At 42.6% G+C, this 20,588-nt stretch overlaps 1 protein-coding gene across 1 annotated transcript in view; it reads right to left on the bottom strand.

The window, feature by feature from the left end:
- Positions 1-579: 579 nt before the first annotated feature.
- nkd1 (NKD inhibitor of WNT signaling pathway 1) overlaps positions 580-20,588 on the bottom strand; it is a 173,472-nt gene continuing 153,463 nt past the window's right edge. Inside the window, exons 9-10 of the mRNA XM_034186085.1 lie at positions 9,787-9,914; positions 580-6,268 (exon numbers count right to left, since the gene is read on the bottom strand). Coding sequence (XP_034041976.1) covers positions 5,739-6,268; positions 9,787-9,914 — 658 coding nt within the window. The 3' untranslated portion in view covers positions 580-5,738. The remainder of the gene's footprint in view (positions 6,269-9,786; positions 9,915-20,588) is intronic.

Genomic DNA, 20,588 nt, shown 5'->3' with positions numbered 1-20,588 from the left:
AAAACGTCATGGCGGGGCAGGGACCCTTTAAGTAGATCTTTCCCACAGCGCAGTGGTCTAGATATTACTCTGTGCAGTAAGTCACTCAGTCATGTGACATTTCACTTGTGAACAAGATTGCTCCAGTTGTACTGGACCCATTTTCACCATATTTAGTATTTGCATTACGCAGTGATCCCCAACAAGTCCATTGATTTTTAGGTCAAATATCAAAGTCAGTGGAGCATATGTTGTAAAAAAGCGAGATTACTTCAGCCATACTGGCCCAGCTGTCACCAAACTTGGCATGTGCATTACACAGTGACTATTGATTTAGGGGTCACTGGAGCACGCTTTGTAAAAATCTTGTGAGTACAATAACTTCTTTCCAAATTGCCTGATTGTCAACAAACCTACATGTGTGTCAGGTATCCCAAGATATGCACTGATTTTCAAATAAAAAAAAAAATGGACTGAACTATGATTTGTAAAAGGCTTCTGCAGAAACGCATCATCTATTAATGGCAAGTTTGATAATGTTTGTCCAGGGCACCATGGGTGTGGTGAGAGAGGGGCAAAAAGACCTCGGAAATCAATCTCTGCGTAAGGAACAAGTTCATCCTTTAATAAAAGAGCTTTTTCTCTTGGCACAGTTCTGCTATCAAATAAATAAAGCAATTAATCAAATACAAGCTATAACTAAAAGCTATGCAAAACCATTAAGGGGGGGGACAAAGAGCTAATGTTAAAGAGATTTGGTATGCAACAAACACCATGTGGAAATGTGTATTCAGAAAGAAATGTGAGTCCAGCATGGAAAACATTATTAGCTGACGTTGGTAAGTGAGCTAACATGACAGTCATTTAATTATAAATAAGCCTTATGATCTTTCTACATGATACTGGTTTAACCTTTCTGTACTTCTATATACATGAAAAATTACAGATGTTGATATGTGGTCATTAAAAAGCAAAGTAGTGGTGTAATACATAAGAACATGAGCAGCAGCAGCTCACAATACTAAAACTCCAATCCAGCCGATGACACAGGATCTACAGAAAGTTCTATACGACAGGAAAGTTGAAATAATTAAGTAAAAGACGAATGTGTTTGGACAAAAGAAAGAGGTTTTGGTGAATTTGGGATAGCAGAGAACTTGGCTGACAAAATGACTTTTTCCTCTCAAAGAATGGATTCATGCTGTTTAAAAAACTCCCCCCTTTATTCTAATAATAATTACATTTTTTAAAAATGGATCAAAGAGGAGCTACAGGATGGAGCGGTAGCCTCAACATTAAGAGAAATGTGCTTATAAAAGATCTGAAATAGCTTACTCCCATGCACATTTGAAAGTCTATCAGGAAAATGGAATAAATACTACTTTCCAACCCCTCAGCCAGTACTGTTGAGAAGCCACTGAGCAAAACAAGTCACCGCTAACTGCTCCAGCGATATTAGTCAGCAGCCAGCAGTGGCACACTTTATGTGCGCTGTGGTGGGTGAGGTATGTGGTACATGTTGGGGTCTGAGGATCCGTGATCCCTTTGGAGTGGTTCCCATGAGATCACCCGTCTGACTCGTACCTGTGTTAATGGACAGGCTACAGCTGTGAGTGCAACACCACAACGCCCCCGTGTTCCTAACCAACTGACGTACAGCAGGACCAATCAGAGTGGATTTTATGAGTTCTTTTGGTGTCTGGGGGGTTGCTAATGGTCATGGGGATTAAGCCACACAATCAACATACTGAGGAGGTTCCCCTTGAGCAAGGCACATAAATCAGCTTGGTTCCACATAGTGAAGGGTTTTTGTGTGTCAATGTAGAGAAAAAAAATTCTGGGGATCTAAAGTCTAATTCAATACTGGTAGAAAATGCAGGCAAATAAATTCTAGCCTCTTACTGTGTGTGTGCGTGTGTGTGTGTGTGTGTGTGTTGGGGGGGGGGGGGGGTGCTGTAGAGCATCATGGGACAGGATACATGAACAATCCTATGTGGCAGGTGCTGGCAGGAGAGCAGCAGGGGAGAGTTATGAGTGCAGAGGAGACTGTTATCCAGCACCGGAGGTATGAGACAGCTGAAAGGAGCCGCCATACCACAAACACAGCCCCGCTGGACAAACTCAGAGGACACATGACGACACGGTGAAAGACCTACTGACAACTGGGGTTGGGTGGAGTTTTGGGGGGCAGGAGGAAGGTATGTGATGGGCTAGACAGACTAAAAGTTGAACAACAAAGCTGCTGGACCTCTGCTGCCCCAAACCGTTGCTGTACACACACACACACACACACACACACACACACACACACACACACACACACACACACACACACACACACACACACACACACACACACACACACACACACACACACACACACACAGTGCTGCAGCTGTGGGAATAGTTACAACTCCATGAATGTGAGGGAGGCTGCTGGTGGAGAAACTACATGCATGATCAGCAAAGTATTTCACCGCACGAACAACTAAAAATAAAAATTTTCCTTAAGGGCATCATTTCACGACAACCCAGCCTCTAATGAATCTAACGTAGAAGATGAGTGCAAAGCAGAATATGGCGACCAATTGATGCAAACGTCCAAAACAGTGTCGACTGACATTGTGAACATACATTAAAACAAGCAGAAGCGGACTTGATGGTCACCAGACCTTTGGAAACAAACGAAGCAAGCTCATTTCAAGCAGTATTCAACTTCCACTATATCTGCTACTAATTTCCATTAGAAATAACCAGCAGGTGGCAGACACGCTTCACTAAAAAGAAGAAAAAAAAAAGGAATGAAATTTACTTTTAAAAAAAGCTTAATTTCCACAGAGAAATTCTATGTCAATGAAAGTTAGTAGACCTGCTTCCAAAACAGGACTGCATTTCTATAGCGCTCCTTGATGTAGCAGATCCTCAGTGTGCTTTGTATTGATGCTTCACATTTACTTTACCAGCCAAGGCCAGTGTCCATGTTTACAGCTGGATAAACTGAGACAATGCAGATTGTGTTTTATCCAAGGACACAGACAAGTACCATGAGAGGGATTCAAACCCAGGCCTACAGATTAACAGGCCAGCTGCTTATCCATTGATCTACCAGTAGCTCAGGTATTTTTGATAGACCTTCTAGGCAGGTCTTGAACCAAGAAGGTTCCTGATTCAAGATCCTATACCCATTAAGTATGGAATGTGGAGTTACCTCAGGAAGGGCATCCGGCATAAAACTGGTGCCAAAATATGCAGATCTATATCAGATTTGCTGTGGCAACCTGAAATAGCTATTTTGTACTGTACTTGTTATATAATAATAATAATAATATAGCCTTTATTGTCACTGTACATATATACAACAAAATTTGTCCTCTGTATTTAATCCATCCTAATTACAGTTAGACACAATCCAACCACTATGAGCAGTGGGCAGCCACAGTCCGGCACTGGGGGACAAGCTCTAGATGTGGAGACGCTGCCTTGGTCAGGGGTAGAGAAAGTAGCAGACCTTAAATATGCATGTTTTTGATAGTGGGAGGAAACCGGAGTGTCCGGAGGAAACCCACACAGGGAGGGCGGGAAGTGATCCCATGACTTTCTTGCTGTGAGGGATTAGTGCTAACCACTAAGCCACCACCGCCTTTTGTACGTGCCGTAAATGTTACTCACTTGTCATTAATAAAACCTGCTTTAAAATTGTTCCAAACATAATAAAGTTTTTTTTCATGTGGTTTCTCGTCTTAGAACAAATGTCATGTCTCACCTCCTTTTTAGTGATGAACAATATGTACACAAACAGGATTTGACCCAGCAACTCTTCAGTTCATGGGTCACATTAGGTACACATTCCCAAGAGCTTTGCAAGAGTTTCGAGTTGCAAGAGTTTCTCATTTTGCTCAGTGTGACATGACTGTGGCTCAGTTGGTCAAGCTGGCTACCCATTAAAGGAAGGGTTGATCATTTGTTTCCCGCTTGTGCACTTAAATTTCCTTGAGCAAGGGATGAGAGACTGTTAATGTTCCTGGGGTGAGTGGATATGATGCATCACTGAACAAGAATTTGAGAACCTTTGCAGGATAATGAGACACTTTCCGAAAATTAATTAGATGTAACACACTTTTGAAGTAGATTTTAATAATGAAAAGTGAGTAACATTTACTGGCAAAAACAAGAGAATATATCCACTTAAATTTACTTACAATTCATGTGTGGAAATTGTTACCGAGGTCATTGTTGTTGTTTTTTTAGTAAACTTCACGCATATGTTTCAGTGTACACATAAATTCAAACACGCCTGCTCCTAATTTCCATCATCCCTTTAGTATCCACCTCCTAGTCACTGAGACATTACCAGTCAGCTGCTGCGTGTTGTGTCTTACACGTGTTAGGGGTGTGCATCACACACTCGTAACACACTGCAGGGGTAATTTCTTGGCACAAACACCTCTCTCAATACATAAGGAATCCCTGTCCAACATCAGTATGTCACAGAACATATGTTGGAAATTTGCTCAGTGTATATCATCGTTTACGAAAAATCAAACTTGTCTTTTAATGGGCTCCTCAACAGCACTGGTGAGAGTTGGAATTTCAGTCATTCAGCCTTATAACCAATTCACAACTGATCTAATCACACGTGCAGTTGTCCAAAATGTCAAACGGAGCATGAGTAAGTGAAAGAGACAGAATATGTTACGCAAATACAGCTGCATGTAGATGAATCAAAACAAGGATTCTTCTGGTTGTACAAAATAAAGTTGTGAAGGAAACAGTTTTACAAGTAACACAAAGATGTCACATTAACAATAAAGCTTATAAATTGATAACAATACATACCTTATGTACAGTAAATATTAGTTATTAAAAGGAGCTTAACACTTCAGTACTGCAAAATGTGACGTGATTACTTTCAAAGGATTAAAAGTAATCTGACAATAACTTTTCAATGCCTAATTAAAGTCACATATACAGTATAACAGGATAAAATTTGAGGTAGCAGCAGATTTGGGATCTTAATTCTCTTCACTTCCACATTTCAATACATCCTTCCCAATTTTGGTGGGGGTGGGGGAACGGGAGTGCCTGCTTTAGCCAAACTTCATCTTCCAACCTTTTCCTGATGGCTCACGCACTCAAGAGTGCCCTTCAAGTGGTTTTCAACAGACACCAGTGTCGTGACACACACACACACACACACACACACACACACACACACACACACACACACACACACACACACACACACACACACACACACACACACACACACACACACACACACACACACACACACACAAACAAACACAAAAAATCTCTGCTTTGATGTCCAATATTCCTTCATATATCTTCATCTTTACGTGATGGTCTTTCTTTCTGCTGTCCCATGTCCTCCTCATAAACGTTGGGGCTTAGTGGTCTTGAAGGGTTGTGGTGCTGGATTGGAGACAGTAGGACACAAGACCAGAAGAGAGGAACCTTTAGATTGTTTAAATGTGCCCTCTTTGTCCCCATCCTTGAGCCACAGTCCTGATCCTACTGGGGCCCTGAATCATTTTCCTGCTGCATTCTCAGTTTTCTCTTCGTAAGACCTCAGCAGTGGACTTCCCTCCCATGAGCCTCTTCACTATGTCCTATACCCACTTCAGAGGCAGTATCTGCAAGACTCTACAGGCCACCTGGTATTTGAGGAGGACGCTAACTTCAGTCAGAGTCTGGTGGCCTGATGGTAAGAACAGTTGAACGAGTGATGAACTGGACATTCATGATTGGTAAAAGTGGTGGTAGTGGTGATGGTGTTCGTGGTGATGGTGGTGCTCATGCCGCTGGACTAAATGTGCCAGTCCCCCCTCATAGAGCAGCACACTGGGCAGGTCCCTCACTTGCTCCTTCTCCAACACTGGGCCGGGGGCTACCAGAGAGTTTAACACCCGGTAGCCTTGGCTCTCCTTAGACCGCTGCTTGTGCTTGCGGTATGGGGCTGTGGACTGGTGAGGGGGTGTCTGGCCGAGGAGGGCTGGGGGAGGGGGGACACCTCTGCTCCGTGTCACCTTCCCATTGATCTGTGTGGGAGGCATGCAGCTGTGTGACTTGGGAGAACGGAATGCATGTTTCCCTGAGTCTTGGCCCCGTATCCGGGCAGGATGGAGGTTATCTACAGCAGCAGTGTCCACAATAGTTTCTAAGCGACGGTGATGGAAAACATGGCCATTTTCTGGCTCCTGTGACCGTGAACGAGACTGGTTGGTTGAATGGGCCTGAGGCTGTGACTTTGTTGGCTCCATGATGGAGGCTGTGAAGGACACAAAACCTGTAATTATAAAATGGTTTTATTCTTTAACAAACAGAATTCAAAATGTCAGAGTTAACAACACCATCTCTGATCCAAAAAACATCAGTACAGGTGTACCTCAGGGCTGTGTCAGTTCACCTGTCCTTTTTACTCTTTATACTAACAATTGCATTAGCCACTTTCATGGAAACCATGTTTTTAAGTTTTCTGATGACACTGTCATCCTCAGCCTGCTTTACAAAGACTCAGATCCATCACTGTACTTTAACAAGGTGCAATCTTTTGTCCACTGGTGTGATGCTAACTTTCTTATCATAAATGTAAAGAAAAGTGAGGAGAAGGTAATCGACCCTCGATCAGTTGGTGATCATACCTCCCTGGTAATCCATGATGAAGAAATCAATCAGGTCAGCTTTTACAGGTATCTAGGCATTTACTTAGATAACCTTGTTTAATAAAAGAGCTTTTTCTCTTTGTGGTTATGGGGGTATGAGGGGGTTATGATTAGGTTTAGGGGAGGGGACACACTTACACTATGGTTATGGTTAGAGTTAAGAGAAGGGAGAGGATTATAAACAGCAAAATGAAAAAAAAAAACCTTAGTCACAAAAATGGGGTACTTTTCGTGACGGGAGCATGAAATAAACATGAGACTGGGCTCCACACAGAGCAGGGGTGGTGCCCCGGAGGTTAAGCTGGAAAACATGTCAACAATTTATGCTCCCGTTTACAACAAAGGCTATATTTTCTGCGCAGACTCAGGGTGTTTGGGGTTGATCAGAACATCTTGTTTCTGTTTTATCAGACTGTTTGGGGTTGATCAGAATATCTTGTTTCTGTTTTATCAGACTGTTTTGGAAAGCATTATCCGGTATGGGATGTCAGTTTGGTACGGTACTTTCTCTGTCCAGTTAAAATCTAAGCTTGCTCATCTGGTGAAGACGGCCATGAAAGTTGTAGGAAATACTGAAAACTCTTCCCTGCAGTCCATGTATGAACAGTCTGTTCTCAGACAAGCCTAGCAAGCTTTGTCGGATCCTTCCCACATCCCCCACCCTGAGTATGAACTCCTACCATCTGGTAGGCGATACAGAGTCCCTCAATGTAGACTGAATCACTTTAAAAACTCATTTGTGCCCACGTCAATTAGAGTTTTAAACAATGGTTCCTAGGATATGTAGCAGGATTGTGCATTAATGTCATGGTGTCATTGCTAGTCAGTGTTACTGTATTTATTCATTGTTATTTACTGTATTGCCAGCATTTTCCTTTTAACCATATGTTTGAGACTGCTGTGCAATAGGGTATGTGCAGTATGGGTATGTGTATTAGGGATATGTGCAATATGCATGAGACATCTGTGTGAGACTGCTGTGCAAAAGGGGTATGGGCAACATTGGTGTGTGTATTAAGTTATGTGCAATATGCATGAGTTATGTAATTCTGCCTTGGCAGCTTTATCTATGTTTGGTTTTTGAGGTTTTAAATGTTATTGTAGTTTATGTTAGTTTAACAGTGTTAGTGTTATTGATTTATTATGTTTTTGTACTTCAACTGGTTTTATCATTTTAGATGTCTCACGTTGCTCTTACCAGTATCTTAAATTTCATGTTGGTAGTATGAGTGAAATGTGTAGTGATTTTAATGTCTTCAGCCACTGTCTTTGTCAAATTAAAAGCGTGCATGTGTGGGGGCCAGCCATTCTAGTAAGTCATCTTTATATTGAAAGTGTGAGTCATTTTAACTTCAATGTAAGTACATAATATAATTGTAAATATGTAAAAAAAAATACATGGATGACACAAGTAAGTGTAAACACTTATTTTAATAGTGATCTATTTAAAAATCAAATGAAAAAATAAAAGTAGAAATGAAATAATAGTGTATATGATAACAAGAACCAAAACAATTTATAAATACATTAAGACAGTAAATTAACATAAAAAAAATTACATAAGTAACAGGAAATAAAAGGGTTGAGTTCTTATTCTAAAAATTGGTGAGGTGTAAGGTTCTAAAAACATTCTGGACTCACACGCCATTCCAACTTATTATACAAGCTTTGCTTAATTTATTACCGCCCTTACCACAAAAATGTCAGCTACCTATTTTATAAACACTACCCAATCTAGAACCCATGGATGCCCACGGGCAACATATGCTGGTTATGGTTAGGTTTAGGTGAGGGGACACACTTAGACTATGGTTATGGTTAGAGTTAAGAGAAGGGAGAGGGTTATAAACAGCAAAATGAAAAAAAAAACCTTTGTCACAAAAATGGGGCACTTTTCGTGACGGGGGCATGAAATAAACATGAGACTGGGCTCCACACAGAGCAGGGGTGGTGCCCCGGAGGTTAAGTACGCTTGTTTCCAGTGCAGAAGGTTCCAGGTTCAATGTCATGTGGAGCGGAATCAAAAAGTCCTTCCAGCATAAAGCTTGTGCCAAATCAACATCCCAATCCACCTCAGATGTCCTATGGCGACTCAGATTGAAACAAGGGAGAAGCCAAGGGGACTTACTTACAGATATATAGAGACTCTTCTTAATAAAATGTTGAAGTTGCAACACAGCAATGGTATAGAAATAAAACAACAAAACGTATGTGATTTAATATTCGTGTCTGACATTAGTGGCATCCATCTCCTCCTGTTGCCAACTTATTACCCCAACTGGGTATCTGATGACTGGTAGAGCATATGTATTGATGGCTTGGATCTTATTCCTACCATTGAGCTGAGTACTAGCATCACCTGGTTAAGTAATCTTAACCGACTAAGCAGACTCACTTCCCTGTAAACCAAATCTACCTTTGGGTACAAATAAAGTTACCTTGACTTGGCCTTCATCTGTGATGAACTGGCATCTCATGCAGGGGAGTTGTGAATTCTTATCCCATCCTATTCACAGTATGGTATCCAGGGACAGGCGGTAGCACCAACAGGCCTCATGGACTATATGGGACTTATTACTTATAATTAATCCACAAGTCTGCACTTCAGCTACATCATGATTATTTCATTTCAAATTTACTGTGGTGGTGGACAGTGGCAAAATTACAATAATTATGTAGCTGTTCAAATACTTATGGACCTGTCTGTCATAAAATGATTTATGATATGAAGCTCTCTGAGATTCTGTCTGCAGACTGACTTCAGGCTCTCTTTCTGTGGTTGACCCTGACACAACATGATACTCGCTGAAATTCTGTTAGCACGATGCTAACAGACTTGACATTGGAATAATAGTCATCACTGACACCAGATCAAGGCAGGAGTTTAATAAACCTAATATTCAACTTCACAACTGCTCATACTCTCAATGGGCTTTGGCCTTGAACACTTGATGTACAGTGTTTGTCTGAGCACAAATGTTTCTTCTGGCCAGGTAGTTCTACTTTAACAGCTTCAAGCAGGTGCCACAGTAATGAGAGCCCCTGGATACAGCTTCAAAGGGCCATGGTCTCTGTTAACCTTCCCCTCCCCTTCCCTCCACACCCCTGGCCTCTGTCCACTCACCGGCTCCAAAGCGGGATGTGTAATTTTCAATGCCTGCCAGGTCCAAGTAGTGGTTCCTGCGTTCCAGGTTCTCATCCACACAGTGGCGCTGGCAGCCCAACTGGGTGTGGTGGTCACTGTGGTGGCGCCTGTGGATACAAGCGGCACCTTTCATTAGGAAGCCATCTCAGACCGAGTCCTCAATGAGGCTAAGTGTTTGAAAAAGTAAAACACGTGCTCCTTGTGATTATGCAACAGCAGAATAATTGTTACAGTACTGAAACTGTCTGGAAAATCATTAGTGTGAACATTAAGACTTTGAAATGGCAAAATTTCCTTCCCACTGTTTGCTCCTGGGATAAGAAATATAAAACTATGTGAAGTCAAGACTAAAAGTCTGTGCAAGCAAACCAGTCTCAGAAGATATTAGCATCTCCAAACACATCCGTCCGCTGACCTCATGACTCCATAAGGGCTTCCCAGGTGTCTCCCACTCTCAAAGGCTGAGGAACCCGAGACATGCATGGCATGACCAAGCAGGTTTGGGTAGTAATGTAATCAGAATTACGTAGTCAGATTCCAAAAATTAACTACCTATAATCACACCAGATTACATTGGAAGAATGTGTAAACAGATTATAGTTGCCCCGGCAAGTATTACTATTAATTTTAAAACTATGAAATGTTTTAAAATTACAACATTTACAATGTGCTTCCTGGATCCCTATCTATCAAGGTACGTGCACTCGCCCGTGTTGCTCCTGTCATGCCGGAGTGGTCCATGTCATATTGTAAGGTTCTGTACCTGGGTGATGTACAGCCACAGAAGTGACTTGATATTCAGCTGTGATTTGGATCTCTGTACGTAAAGTGTCGGGTGTTCATGGCTGTCACCACAATTCAGTTCTGGGTGGGACTCTGGTGTCCTGGAATAGGTGTTTGGATCTTCACTAATTAGACAACAGACCATTACTGTCACTGCTTGTTTATGTGTTGCTGTCTGTCCTGGTATGTTGTATTGTAGGGGTTGTGTCTCTTTGGTGTTTCACATATTATATCTCCTCACTGTTATTACTGTCACCACTCGTCTTTTGTTCTTGTCTGTCTCTATGTTGTTTTGGTGTTCAGCCCTCCTTGATAGAAATTGTATAACATACAATTTCAATAGCTTCTATTTTTAAAACTATAGCTTTAAATAAAACGTTATAGGCCTTCTGATGGCACCACGAGATGCCATGCCTGAAGCTGATGCAGAAGATGTCTTGAATTCCTGTTTTCTGTTTCTTCTGCTCTGTAAAACTTTGCAAAAAACATGTAACTCTTAGAATGGCTTAAGCAGTGGGTCACCCCTCTGAGTCTGGTCTTCTTGAGATTTCTTCCTCAATATCATCTGAGGAAGTTTTTTCTTACCAGTCACCTGTGTGCTTGCTGTAGGGGTTGGTAAGGTTAGACTTTACTTGTGTGAAGTGCCTTGAGGCAGTTTTTTTACAATTTAGTGCTAGTTAAATGTAATAAACTGAATTCAATTCAATAATAAATTGAACTGAATAGGCCAATCGAGAAGGGCAGGTGAAGGTCACACACACACGTACACACAGCATGTTCACCCGAGCATATATGTATATATATATATATATATATATTGGACTCAATGTTTATGCTTTTGTTGTGCACATTTTTAAACTCAAAATGTTGCCAGAAATTGAAAGCTGTGTTTTTAAGAGGCAAGAACGGACTGCTGAGATTTTTTTCAACTACCATTGCAATTAGACTCTTAAGAAAAGCCAGATTATTGGTTGAAAATTGAACTCTAGTGGATAAAGGGGTAGAGCTGCGTCTTGTTCACTTCTAGTTGACGCGTTGACAGTAGTGGATCATTGAAAAACATTTCATAATTTTACACTCAACAAAAATATAAACGCAACACTTTTGGTTTTGCTCCCATTTTGTATGAGATGAACTCAAAGATCTAAAACTTTTTCCACATACACAATATCAACATTTCCCTCAAATATTGTTCACAAACCAGTCTAAATCTGTGATAGCGAGCACTTCTCCTTTGCTGAGATAATCCATCCCACCTCACAGGTGTGCCATATCAAGATGCTGATTAGACACCATGATTAGTGCACAAGTGTGCCTTAGACTGCCCACAATAAAAGGCCACTCTGAAAGGTGCAGTTTTATCACACAGCACGATGCCACAGATGTCGCAAGATTTGAGGGAGCGTGCAATTGGCATGCTGACAGCAGGAATGTCAACCAGAGCTGTTGCTCGTGTATTGAATGTTCATTTCTCTACCATAAGCCATCTCCAAAGGAGTTTCAGAGAATTTGGCAGTACATCCAACCAGCCTCACAACCGCAGACCACGTGTAACCACACCAGCCCAGGACCTGCACATCCAGCATGTTCACCTCCAAGATCGTCTGAGACCAGCCACTCGGACAGCTGCTGAAACAATCGGTTTGCCTAACCAAAGAATTTCTGCACAAACTGTCAGACACCGTCTCAGGGAAGCTCATCTGCATGCTCGTTGTCCTCATCGGGGTCTCGACCTGACTCCAGTTCATCGTCGTAACTGACTTGAGTGGGCAAATGCTCACATTCGCTGGCGTTTGGCACGTTGGAGAGGTGTTCTCTTCACGGATGAATCCCGGTTCACACTGTCCAGGGCAGATGGCAGACAGCGTGTGCGGCGTCGTGTGGGTGAGCAGTTTTCTGATGTCAATGTTGTGGATCGAGTGGCCCATGGTGACGGTGGGGTTATGGTATGGGCAGGCGTCTGTTATGGACGAAGAACACAGGTGCATTTTATTGATGGCATTTTGAATGCACAGAGATACCGTGACGAGATCCTGAGGCCCATTGTTGTGCCATACATCCAAGAACATCACCTCATGTTGCAGCAGGATAATGCATGGCCCCATGTTGCAAGGATCTGTACACAATTCTTGGAAGCTGAAAATGTCTCAGTTCTTGCATGGCCGGCATACTCACCGGACATGTTACCCATTGAGCATGTTTGGGATGCTCCGGACCGGCGTATACGTCAACGTGTACCAGTTCCTGCCAATATCCAGCAACTTCGCACAGCCATTGAAGAGGAGTGGACCAACATTCCACAGGCCACAATTGACAACCTGATCAACTCTATGCGAAGGAGATGTGTTGCACTGCATGAGGCAAATGGTGGTCACACCAGATACTGACTGGTATCCCCCCCAATAAAACAAAACTGCCCCTTTCAGAGTGGCCTTTTATTGTGGACAGTCTAAGGCACACCTGTGCACTAATCATGATGTCTAATCAGCATCTTGGTATGGCACACCTGTGAGGTGGGATGGATTATCTCAGCAAAGGAGAAGTGCTCACTATCACAGATTTAGACTGGTTTGTGAACAATATTTGAGGGAAATGGTGATATTGTGTATGTGGAAAAAGTTTTAGATCTTTGAGTTCATCTCATACAAAATGGGAGCAAAACCAAAAGTGTTGCGTTTATATTTTTGTTGAGTGTATTTTAATTTCACCTGTCTGCATATATAGTAATGGTATATGCCCAAACTGTTAAGCCGTGTGTGTGTGTATATATATATATATATATATATATATATATATATATATATATAAAAACACACAAATTTACATTATCACCCAAATATGAAAGCTGATGACGGTTCGTAGTCCGACCTGTTCGCTTCACCTCTATGAAGAACTTGCTAACAGATGGTCCGTTGTTAGCTGGTAAGCTTTCAATCTGTGTGTTTTTGAGATGCTGTTTAGATACAACCCCAATTCCAATGAAGTTGGGATGTTGTGTAAAATGTAAATAAAAATAAAATACAATGATTTGCAAATCCTGTTCAACCTATATTCAATTGAATACACCACAAAGACAAGATATTTAATGTTCAAACTGATAAACTATTGTTTTTGTGCAAATATTTGCTCATTTTGAAATGGATGCCTGCAACACATTTCAAAAAAATTGGGACAGGGGCACAAAAGACTGGGAAAGTTGATGAATGTTCAAAGAACACCTAATTGGAAACAGGTGAGTTTCATGGTTGGGTATAAAAGGAGCATCCCCCAAAGGCTCAGCTATTCACAAGCAAAGATGGGGTGAGGATCACCACTTTGTGAACAACTGCATGAAAAAATAAGTAAGCCGCAAGGCCAAAAGCCAACACTTAATGCCCGTGACCTTCAATCCCTCAGGTGGCACTGCATTATAAACCAACATCATTGTGTAAAGGACAGCAACACTTCGCAAAACCAGTGTCAGTTAACAGAGTTCGTCGCGACATCTACAAGTGCAAGTTAAAACTCTACCATGCAAAGCAAAAGCCATACATCAACAACATCCAGAAATGCCGCCGCTTTCTCTGGGCCCGAGCTCATTGGAAATGGACAGATGCAAAGTGGAAAAGTGTGCTGTGGTCTGATAAGTCCACATTTCAAATTGTTTTTGGAAATCACGGACATTGTGTCCTCTGAACAAAAGAGAAAAAAGACCATCCAGATTGTTACCAGGGCAAAGTTCAAAAGCCAGCATCTGTGATGGTATGGGGGTGTGTTAGTGCCCATGCCATGGGCAACTTACACATCTGTGATGGCACCAGCAATGCTGAAAGCTACATCCAGGTTTTGGAGCAACACATGCTGCCATCCAAGCAACGTCTTTTTCAGGGACGTCCCTGCTTATGTCAGCAAGACAATGCCAAGCCACATTCTGCACGTGTTACAACAGCATGACTTCATAGTAAAAGAGTGCGGGTACTAGACTGGCCTGCCTGCAGTCCAGACCTGTCACCCATTGAAAATGTGTGGCGCATTATGAAGTGCAAAATATGACGGAGACCCCAGACTGTTGAACAACTGAAGTCGTACATCAAGCAGGAATGGGAAAGAATTCCACCAACAAGCATCAACAAATAGTGTCCTCAGTTCCCAAATGCTTATGGTGATGTAACACAGTGGTAAACATACCACTGTCCCAGCTTTTTTGAAACATGTTGCAGGCATCCATAAACAATAAATTTTATCAGTTTGAACATTAAATATACTGTCTTTGTGGTGCATTCAACTGAATATAGGTTGAACAGGATTTGTAAATCATTGTACTCTGTTTTTATTTACATTTTACACAATGTCCCAACTTCATTGGAATTGGGGTTGTATTTATGGAATACGTTCATGTCTGACTTAGTTTTTTTAATCGTGTTTTTTGCTTCCTGGTTTGTAACGAAAATACGAGGTCTGTTAGAATAGTAACAGACCTTTTTATTTTTTGCAAAAACTATATGGATTTGACTCATGTGTGATTGCATCAGCCAAGCTTGAACCTTCGTGCGCATGCGTGAGTTTTTTCACGCCTGTCGGTTGCGTCATTCGCCTGTGAGCACGCCTTGTGGGAGGAGTGGTCCGGCCCCCTCGTAGGATTTTCATTGTCAGGAAATTGGCTGATCGACTGCTGCTTTGCTTCATCAAAATTTTTTCAGAAAGTGTGAGAGACAGCCAAGTGGAAACCATTTGGAAAATTCAGATGGCTTTCGGTGAAGATCTTATGGGCATCACAGAGATTAAGGACAATTACAACTGGATTAAAGACGGCCCACAGCAGCGGATGGCGCGCCGCGCACCGAGTGGCGATCGACAGGCTCAAACGACCAGATCATTTCCAAAGTGAACGCTTTGTTGATCCGGGACGTCGTCTGACTACCAGAGAAATGGCAAGACAGCTGGACATAGCACTTTTTCGGCACATTCCACTGTTACAGGAGTTTTTGTAATGGAAAGAGGAGAGGAGAAATTCATGCGTCAGGACAGAGGCGCAGGGCACAGAACAAAAAGCAACGCCGTGATGAAGCCTCACAGGACATGTTGTGGCTTGTCCAGCTCGTCCACAATTTCTCGGATAGTCACACGACTGAAAAGCCACCGAAAGCCGTCTCAATTTTCCGAATGGTGCAAAAGCTGGGCATGTTAGGGCATGTCCTGTGAGACCAACACAGAGGTGCTTTCATCCCGCACCATGAGCGGCTCTGTGGCGAATTTCTCCGCTCCTCTTCCCATTACAAAAACTCCTGTAACAGTGGAATGTGCCGAAAAAGTGCTATGTCCAGCTGTCTTGCCATTTCTCTGGTAGTCAGACGACGTCCCGGCTCAACAAAGCGTTCACTTTGGAAATGATCTAGTCATTTGAGCCTGTCGATCGCCGCTCGGTGCGCGGCGCGCCATCCGCCGCTGTGGGCTGTCTTTAATCCAGTTGTAATTGTCCTTAATCTGTGTGATCCCCATAAGATCTTCACTGAAAGCCATCTAAATTTTCCAAATGGTTTCCACTTGGCTGTCTCTCACACTTTCTGAAAAAAGTTTGATGAAGCAAAGCGGCAGTCGATCAGCCAACTTCCTGACAACGAAAATCAGACAAGGGGGCTGGACCACTCCTCCCACAAGACGTGCTCACAGGCAAATGACGCAACCGACAGGCGTGAAAAACTCACGCATGCGCACGAAGGTTCAAGCTTGGCTGATGCAATCACACGATTCAAATCCATATAGTTTTTGCAAAAAATAAAAAGGTCCATTACTTTTCTAACAGACCTCGTATGCGTTGCTGACCGATTGTCATGGTAACCGGTCCAGATATTGGAAAATATTGGACCGGTAATCAGCCAATCAGAGTGCGCGTGGAGTTGCAGCCATATAATAATGTTTGCTATAATGTAACTTGTAATCTGTTCCGCAAAAAATAGAGGGGAAAAAAGACGATTGGTCACTGTGTCCATTTTTTCGTAGAACTGGATAACCTTCAACCCAAAAGTAATCAGATTACATTGATTTTCAGATAATCCAATGGATTGCGTGACTAATTACAAAAATGGCCATGTAATATATGATTACATTTGAAAGTAATCTGACCCAACTCTGCTGCAGAGATTTAGTGAATCTCTCCACAAGTTCAAGAACTTTGCCTCAAACAAGTACACTTCTGATAGCCAGGAACACTGCAATAAAGGGATGCCTAAAAACAATATAAAAAGGGACATTATCTTGCTGCATGGAGAAATACGTTTACTTGACAAGATGTCTTGAATTAAGTTTGTTAAATCTAGAAATAAGCATGTTGAACACTTAAAATAAGAAATTAACCCTTAAAACAAGATAAATTATCTAACACTTCTAAATCTATTTTTTAAATGTTGGTAAGAACTAAATAATTTGCTGTGTAGATAGATATAAAGAAAATAAATAATTTAGAAGTGTTTTAAGGGTTAATTTCTTAAGCCTTGGTCCCACCAAATAATAAGCCATGAATAATAAGGCATGAATAATGAGCCACGCATGGGTGTGTTAGCGATAATTTGAAGAATGATCCACTGTTGTATGTTGGGGGGGGGTGTGGCTGGACATTTTGGTGTTCTTTTCTTTTCTTTGCTCTCCAGGTGGTATGAAAACTGATTTGTCTGTGGAGAAGGTGCTGGCTGAAGAGTCCTTCACCCTCATCAGCGTTATGTGCAGCACCTGTGGATGGTGCTCAAGTGCAACCTTAAAGACTTTCAGCTGAAGCAGATAATGAGATGGCGTTCTGCATTTAAGCCATGTGTGATTCAAGCAGAATTGCCGGGAACTCGACCTTGTGATGTTCGTTTGTGAGACGCTGAGGACCGCGCCTGGGTTTGACACATCGTGCCTGTGAAGGAAGAAGGGTGAGGGACACATGCTGTCAGCACACATCTGAGGTGATTAATTGTTTGACTAATTGTTGATAGTAACTTGGTATTTTGTTACGCAGTAGATTTGAATTGTGATGAGAATTGTGCAGCTTGCTTCTCACTGCCGTGGCGTGCGGAGTGGTAATCCTCCACCTGTTGTGAGAAGCTGCTCATTTACATAAAGCTTAAATACAGACCTGAATGTGTTGCTGATAGTGTGTGCCTTTTGAAGGATATTGGTTGTAGCTGCTGACTTACCTCACCTTTTCTATCCTTCGCAGAGAGTCGGTTTGTCGTGTCCACCTGGGGGGTGTTTGGCAGTAAAGTGAGTCCAGAAGCGCCGGGCTTCGATCCTTTTAGGCGCTGGAAAGCGTGCCAGCCTTCACTCCACCAGACTGACGCATCTTTTGTTCATACACTTTGTTATGCACCAGAGGGTGGAAAAAATAAATTGTTTTGTTATTGGAACCGCTTTCTGGTTATTTTAGCGCTGGGTTCCGTCAGACGCAGGTCCGCTCCTCAACCCGCGTCGACACATAACATCCACGTTTTAAGCCATCACGTATCCACTACTATATCTGCCTCTCTGTACCTCACATGTGCCTCTCGTGAGCCACGACCGACCTGTCATTTGAGCCCCATCCAGCCTCGAGTGGCTCGTGTCGCCGCATATGATCCACGTCAAGCCACATATGATCTATGCAGTGCAATAATAACGCGGCGTTGGTGCACGTTTAGGCATGGGTTTGGTCCAAACCTCCAGCCCTCCACATGTGGTCCCTTTAAAGTGTGGATTTTCAATTCACAGCATCCATTCAAGATGTTGTTACATTTTTTAAACGCAGTCCAAAAAAAGACGCTGCACTGAGTGAGTGAGTGCTGCCGCAACTGTGGATCACTTCCAAAAAAAAAAAAATAAATAAATAAATTTTTGTTTCTTCCACGGCTTACGGGTCACCGTGATGCAAGTTATATCTGCAAAATCGCTCTTTTGCATGCTCCCGTTCTGTGTTCCTGGACAGCTCTGTGCTCCTTCTCATGGCTTCACTGGCGTTATTTTTTCTGCGGCTTTAAACACACAGCTACTTTGACACTGTGATCCAACTTTTAACTTGTAACGTGTTTTTCCATTATTGACTGCAAAATCACTCTTTTGCAAGCTGGCATTGTGCCTAAATGCTTGTTTTGCGCACAAGTCGTGTCAGTGTGCACACACAGCGGAGCTCAATCTAATCCATTAACAAGATATTAAATCTATCATAGACATACTTTTACAGGAGGAAGGAATGAACATGGAACTGTTTTACCAAGCTATAAAAACATAAAAAATAGTTCCGTTTACGATGTTTCAAAATACGCTCCTCATGGAGAAGGAAAGAGAGGAAAAAAAGCGTCCAGATGAAACGGTCTTCTGTGATTCCAGAAGGGATTAGAGGTGTTTTCAACATCCAAGGTTTGACAGAAAATGATTAATCCACTACAAAATAATTATTTTATATACAGCGTCCGACGCACAGAGCAGGTGGAATGATGGCTGAGCTGCTCCAAAAACAGCCTCTCAGGCCCTGATTAGCTGCCAGGCGCTCAGACACTGGGCTTTCAGCAGCCTCGTCCGCACGACAAACATGCCTCTATAATCCTCATTAGTCATCGTAGTAACTCGTACACAAACTGCCCCATGCTGTTGGAGCTAAATTTTGAACATCTTGAAATTAGCGCCACACTCAGATATGAGCCTCATTAAGGGGCCCTTCACACATAGTGTGAAGTTTGGTTGAAGTGTGCATGAAGCAGGAATCGTGTGCAAAATGTGTAAAGTTGTCCCTGCCTCGAACACCTCATACACCTGTTGCTACAACTATTTGCGCACACCAGCGGCTGAAAGACAGAGTGTGCCCTGTGTGAACCCATCGATCCCTCTCGCGGCAGGTGTCGGCCAAATTCCAGCTGACATGCATGAACATCTATCACCACTTGTTTGGCACTTACAAAATGTGTGGCCATTCGCACTCTTGTCACGACAACAGTCTGCAGACAATCACTGTCGTGCTGGCAGTGAAATTTGTCTAAGTGCCCCACTAGTGTGGCTTTGGTGTGTGCGTTGAACTGACAGGTAGTGTGGCCACCATCTGTCGATCTGGATATCCCAGCTGGACAACACATACTGTGTTTGGACAGACATGGACTAACAATTGCCCACTGTGACATGTGCGTGTCTGTTTGCTGTCATCACATGGACATAAATAAAAACATATATCGCTGTGGCGATATATGCCGTGGGCTACAGCGAGCGTGCGCGTGCTCCCTCGCTGCAGCCCATTGACAGGCTGCCCCCAGGCTGAAACGGCCCGTCAGATCAGAACATGGAGTGGGTGAATTGACTTTCACGTCACCCACGTGATCTCTGTTCCATATGATGCGGTGTCAGTTCTGGCACGCCGTCCACAAGACACTCGTGCAGGCCGGCTGGGCACCTGCCAGCAGATATGGACATGAGAAGAGCAAACTGCTTCTCATTCATGTCATTTCATGACTGTACGTCTGTGACCATGGGTCATCGACAGAGGAACAGACGGATCATATTTGTATTGCCTGCTTGATAAGAGGGATTCAATATAACATGCTGTGTTTTTATGGTGTATGGTTTTATTTATTTTTAAATACTGTATATCCATCTCTTTGTTAATTTCAGGCACTTTCCCCGCACCATTCACAGGCCAGTGACTGTAGCTCATTGGTAAAGTTTCGGGCTGGCAATCAGTAAAGTGCGGGTTCTACTCCTGTGGGTGGTATGTTTTTTTTTTCCACATCAGCGGCACAATATGGTTCCACAGGTACCAGCTGCTTTTATGTTTTATTTATTCCACATAAGCAGAGCGATATGATTCCACAGGTACCAGCTGGTTTTTATTTATTCCACATAAGTGGCACGATGTGGTTCCACAGGTACCAGATGGTTTTTATGTTTTATTTATTCCACATAAGCAGAGTGCTAATTCGAACTGTTTCGCGTTGTTTCGCCGTAATAAACCAAACTTCGTACTATGTGTGAAGGGGCCTTAACCAAAGATACTGCCTCTAAGAGCCTCTCAGAGCCACTAT

The sequence above is a fragment of the Thalassophryne amazonica genome, chromosome 2 (genome assembly GCF_902500255.1).
Source record: "Thalassophryne amazonica chromosome 2, fThaAma1.1, whole genome shotgun sequence".
Taxonomy (NCBI): domain Eukaryota; kingdom Metazoa; phylum Chordata; class Actinopteri; order Batrachoidiformes; family Batrachoididae; genus Thalassophryne; species Thalassophryne amazonica.
The sequence above is the reverse complement of the archived record's forward strand: the minus strand, read 5'-3'. Positions and strand labels throughout refer to the sequence as shown.